The sequence below is a fragment of the Abramis brama genome (assembly GCF_963993115.1).
Source record: "Abramis brama genome assembly, chromosome: 12".
Classification (NCBI taxonomy): Eukaryota; Metazoa; Chordata; class Actinopteri; order Cypriniformes; family Leuciscidae; genus Abramis; species Abramis brama.
This window is the reverse complement of record NC_139974.1, coordinates 31,671,050-31,677,197: the sequence shown is the minus strand read 5'-3', so window position 1 is coordinate 31,677,197 and position 6,148 is coordinate 31,671,050. Positions and strand designations below refer to the sequence as shown.

The following is a 6,148-nucleotide window of genomic DNA, read 5'->3' as shown; positions in this document are numbered from 1 at the left end:
AAAACCAAAACCATTAAAAAACTATCCGTAACTTAAAATAAAATAAATGTTAGCTGAAATAACTTAAACTTTATTTTAGCTAGTTGCTAGGCAGCATTTCTCATTTTCATTTAATATTTCAATTTTAACTTGATATACTTAAGTAAAACTAAAACTGATATAAAAATGTATTAAAACTATGGACATAGTTAAAAAAAAAAATATATATATATAAAAATAAATATGATAAAATGACTTAATTTCAATTAAAACGGAAAACGTATGGATAAAAAATATATATAAATAAAAACTATATTAGTATCTCAATGATACTGTGACACGAGAAAGATAATGTATCCCATAGAATATCGTCTTCAAGGATTTTAATAATTTTTTATATATGAACCATGCACAATGATAAATCAAAACAGCTGATGTGTTTGGCATGCCGAATACTGTAGGGGCAGATAATGTGAATTTCAAAATGTAATACTTAATTCTTTACATATAAAAGATCATAACTGAAACACATGACAAATAAAACAGGTTTTTAAGAAACCCTGAGAAATGTTGTGAGGCATATCAGCCACCGACTGAATTTACAACAGGAACGGAACATTCCGGACAGCTGCATGCATGTGTGGAAGGACACAAGCTCAATTCCTTGCCTTTGGTAAGATTAATAACAGACTCGTCTGGGCCATAAAGCTCGAATCTGGGGAGAAGTCATGAAAACCTTGTGGATTAAGCTGGTGTTTAGAGTAAAACATTCCACCCGGATGAAATTTCCAAGCATGTCTACATAAAACATGTGTCTTGAGCTTAATATCACTCATCATTCTTCAACATGAAAAACTGTTTGTTGCAAGATCAGTAACTTCTCTAAGAAAGCCGATATTTCCCAGTGTTGTAAACAATAGCTATGTGATCAGACATTGATACTGGGATCATTAGTGCAAATCTGCAGTACATACTATTATGATATATTAAAATAAAATACTGAGAACATCTGTAAGCATCTGATGTTTGACAGGGGCCGTTTTCACATGACTTTGACACAAACAGACCTGTCATCTGGCTCTTCTCCGACGAACCACGATGGTTCCAGCCACAACGTCGTAAACAGTTCTGTTGTGTTGGAAAAAGAGCAGCGTGATAAAGATAGGGAACAGGAAGGCGATGGAGAAGTTTTTGTTTAAGGCCCGTACTGTGGACCTGCAAGATGAGAGAAAAAAGTTATTAAATTAAAATACTTCTAATGTATGGTTTTAGTTTGTCCGCCCATGCATTATAAATACACGCATAACTCACGCAGATAAGCTGACATTGGATGCCGGTACTACCAAAACCCGATTAGGCTGCACTAGGACTGTCGTGTCACATGTGACGACTCGAAGACCCAGCAGGAACTTTCCTGGAGTGGCACCTCCAGCTCCCCAAATACAGATGATCTGCAGACAAAGACAGAACACAGACTGAAGGAATGTGTGAGCTGTCCAAAACCACACACTCAAATCATTTCTAGACTACAGAGGCTTTGCGCCAGATATTGTAACTAAGCGACAAGATAATAAGGATGGAATTAATAATCATTTAACTTTCTGAAAAGAACAAAACAAAGAAAAATGTAAATTAAAAACAGACTGAGAGACAAGGCTTGTAAATGGAAGACAAATGATGCCAGAAGCTTGCGGAGACTCACTCACTTCATAGACGCACACCAGGACTCTGTATGCTAAAGCCACAACCATCATCTTCTGCAGGTCCTCCAATGATGTGGTCTCATCAATCTCTTCCACAATAAACTGCATCATGAATTTGGAAATATCTCTGTTCAGAAGATCAAAGTCATGTGAGCTGTCATTATACGACATACGAGTCGGTTATGAAAGATGTCTCTTATGCTCACCAAGGCAGCATTTATTTGCTCAAAGATACAGTAAAACAGTAATACTGTGAAATACTATTACAATTTAAAATAGCTTTTTTTCTATTTTAATATATTTGAAAATGTAATTTATTCCTGTGATGGCAAATCTGAATTTTCAGCAGCCATTACTCATTCTAATCATTCTAAAATACTGATTTGGTGCACATGAAACATTATTATTATCAATGTTTAAACTTCAATAAAAATTAACTCTTTATATGATTCTTTGATGAACAGAAAGTTCAAAAAACAGCATTTATTTCAAATAATTTTAATGACTTTAATGTCATTTTCTATTTAATGCATCCTTGCTGAATAAAAGTATTCACATTTCTTTAAGAAATCTTACTGACACCAAATTTTTACTATTTTGGAAATATAACTAAATCTATATCTGTACAGTGATCCAGAAGGAAATAATTCTGACAGTATTTTGAACAACTTCTCAACTCACTTCATTCCACTGAGATGCATGATCCACAACACTATGGTTGCCTTTACACAGAAGAGAAGGAAGAAATCCACAGTTTCAGCCAGAAATCTACGTAGAGGGGAGGGGATGGTGTACTCTCTACCTGAAATAAAAAAGATAATGTTAGGACAGAGAGTGCCATCATATAGGCAGACATAAATGTATCAAATAATATGATTTTCAACAAACCTCAGTGTGCATTCTCAATGTAGTTTATTTAATTCTTCCACTAACATAATGTGTGACGTGCACTAAGGTTGGTTCTGTGCATTTAAGTGTCATTTATATGTGGTGGTGTGAGACATTTGTACCCAACGTCATACACCTTAGTGAAAAGGTGGCACAGAAGCGCTTCAGACGTGGATTTTAAGTGTCTACACAGACTGTTTAATGCTGCTTAGAGGTGGCATAATGCATTTACACAGCTATTTCAACTGCATACTTTGTAACTAGAGGCTGAGGTAGATCGGAGCAGGTATAATTTAATCTGTTTTTATACAACATTCTGTCTTTACACTAAATGTTGAGTAGGCACAGTGTAGTCTAACAGGGTTAGTTCACCCAAAAATTAAAATTATCCCATAATTTACTCAGCCTCAAGCAATACTAGGTGTATATGACTTTCTTCTTTCAGACAAACACAATCAGAGTTATATTAAAAAATATCCTGGCTCTTCCAAGCTTTCTAATGGGAGTGAATAAAGCCTTAGTTTTTGAAGCTACAAAAATTGCATCCATCCATCATAAAAGTAATCAACACAGCTCCAGGGGGTTAATAAAGGCCTTTTGAAGCGATGCATTTTTGTAAGAAAAATATCCATATTTATAACTTTATAAACTATATTCACTGGCTTCCGGTAACTGCCGTACACAAGTCTAGGTCTGGCAGAAGAGTGACCTCTGACCCGATGCATGATGTAGGATCTAGTCGTAGCGTAATCTTCGGTGAGAGAACACTGGTACTGCAAACAAATACGACTGGGCAACAAACTCAAGCTCTTCCAACATTTCTCTTTAAAAATTCTCATTTTAGACTTTTAATTCGTGACCGGTGTTTTGTTTTGCTTCCACTTTCATCAGTACGTCATACGTCGGGTCAGAGGTTACTCTTCTGCCGGAACTTGACTCGCGTACGGCCGTTTCGGGAAGCCAGTGATTAATTATAATGAATTTTTCTTACAAAATGCATTGCTTTTTTTCAGAAGGCCTTTATTAACCCCCTGGAGCCGTGTTTATTACTTTTATGATGGATGGATGTGCTTTTTTGGGCTTTAAAATCTAAGGTACCATTCACTCCCATTATAAAGCTTGGAAGAGCCAGGATATTTTCTAATATAACTCTGATTGTGTTTGGCTGAAAGAAGCAAGTCATATACATCTAGGATGGCTTGAAGGTGGGTAAATTATGGGATAATTTTCATTTTTGGGTGAACTAACCCTTTAACTTGACTGTGTAAAACACATTTAAAGTAGCCTACTCAAAACAATATGGAAATGGTTTATATAATGCTAAAAGTTTATCCAGCTGGGGATTATGGAGATATACTATAGCTAGATGAAATGTAAATAGTTTAATTCTTCATTAACGTAAGTTAACGTGTGTTTAATGATGCAACTGATAACTCCGTCTCCTCCGAGCATTGGGTTGACAGCTACAGTAACTGTTACCTGCGGGCTGGGGCTGTGCTGGTCCTCTGTCAGCAGTGCTGGATGTGGCAGTGGCTGCTGGACGGCTGGACGGTGGGCTCGTTTGGTTATACCAGGCGGCGATGTCAGCTGGCGTCGCGGCATATGCAGATGTGGAGCTGCCGGGTGCCTGGCAACCGAACTGAGGCGGAGGAAACAGCGGCGCGGACATCAACACCCAGCTCTGCCAGCTCGCATAGCCACAGTAATAGCGCCACATCCACTGCTGCAGCTGCGCGCAGTATTCAGTCGTTGTCATGTTGTCGCTGTCATGGGATTTCTGACCGTTTTTGGCCGTTTCTTCCGCACTATCCGCTGTCATGATGTTGACTCCTTTTGTTAATCTTATTTAGACTTCAACTCTAAATAGGCTAATCTGCTCAGGCAGCGGCCATGACAACCGCTCATTCGAGCCGGAATATACCACTATGCTAATACATTTGTAGTTGGTGTTTTTCGCTTCAACTGCCTTAGACCGTTTCTGTAATTTTATTTATCATAGCAAAAAGACTTGTCTGCTACAAAAGATACAAACTATGCAAATAACTCAAAATTAAACTGCACCAACTGTTTGTGCACCCCTGTGATATCCTATAGTGGTGCAGGCTGCAAAGACCATTCATATGCGATGAACATTACTATACCAGGATGTAAAGAAAGACAGTCACGATTAATCAGAAACTCGGTTATTTAAAATATTAATACGGTGATCATATAATTTTAAACTGATTATTACAATATTTTTAATATATTTATAGTAAAATAATTATTTAGTTCTACATTTATGCATTTGGCTGGCTTTTGTTATCTAAAGTGACTGACATTGCAGGAAGTAAAGTTATAGGCTGCTACATTTTATTAGTTAATGTATTCCTTAGGAATCGGTCACCACACTCTACTGTTTGAGCTTCTGGAATTATGGTAAAATAATTAAGTATAATTACACAATAAAATAATTATTTTCATTTATGCTTGACAATACACATCCAAACCCAATTGTGCATTTACATGTCTGATGAAAACTTCCTATTTTCTCATTTAACTTTTATTATTATTATTAAAAGCACTACAAAAAATTCTGAAACTTTTGGAAAATGAATACAGCAGTATAAATTGCTCAAATAATTGTCTATATTTGTAAGTTGAGTATTTTCAACACTCGCTATACTTATAAACTATTTTAAATACATTTTTTTCTAATTATTTTACAATTATTATCCATGCAGTGTTCATTTCCTCGTATTTATTTAGAATATCATGTTTGTATTTTTATAAAATAATTAGTCACACTGAATGACCATTTAAAATGAACTAGAAAATAAAAAAATAGAACCATAAAATTACAATTTCGTTTATACATTCATAAAAAAATACATTTTCTTGATTAAAAAAAAAAGTCCTCAAATAGAAGTGAGACTTGTCTAGACTCATCACCACTAGGTGGCGACAATGTCCTTCATATGATTTTGCAGTTATGAAAGTGAACTGGTCAATTCTCAATAATTCAGATTCTCAAACTTAAAAGTTATTTCATTTTAAAAAGGGGAGCGAGAAAGACAGAGAGGGGATGAATTGTAAACTCTACTTGTGAGCATTCCTAAACTGAGTTTCTGCGGTTAGAAAGTGTACTGACTAAATGAGATTAATTGTGCTTATTTAGACATCCGCATGTCAATGCAAAAGGGTCAAATGTAGACGGCTTCAAAAACTGTCCGCCGTTTTTGTCTTTGGACGCTTGTTATGGTGGCCAGCTGTTAAAAGACCGGGATGTATTTATGTCTGTGTGTTGCTCTCATTCTCTGTTGGTGGTGTATTTGCTGACTGGGCTGCCCTGGGCCTGTGAGTAAGGTCTGGCCGGCCTAGTGACTGTGCTGGTCCCTGAATGGAGGCCCCCAGGCGGAACAGAATCTGCCCATGTGAGGATGATCACCCCTGACAGGATGTGAGGTGACTTGCACAGAAATAATCAGGGGCAAATAAAAGCTATGTCCAGCAAACGCTGACCTGCATGGAACCTGCCACCGGCTGAGGATTACAAGCGAGGTGTGTGAGCGTGTCTGTCTGCTGTCCATACACAGATA

General features: G+C 36.8%; 1 protein-coding gene across 1 annotated transcript; it reads right to left on the bottom strand.

The window, feature by feature from the left end:
* Nucleotides 1-340: 340 nt before the first annotated feature.
* fam8a1a (family with sequence similarity 8 member A1a) lies at nucleotides 341-4,501 on the bottom strand. The gene is made up of 5 exons (XM_084130330.1): nucleotides 4,050-4,501; nucleotides 2,364-2,484; nucleotides 1,686-1,809; nucleotides 1,291-1,430; nucleotides 341-1,194 (listed from the first exon to the last, which is right to left on the bottom strand). Exons 1-5 carry the CDS (start codon nucleotides 4,387-4,389, stop codon nucleotides 1,050-1,052), a joined length of 870 nt encoding a protein of 289 aa, XP_083986456.1. The 5' UTR covers nucleotides 4,390-4,501; the 3' UTR covers nucleotides 341-1,049.
* Nucleotides 4,502-6,148: the final 1,647 nt, after the last annotated feature.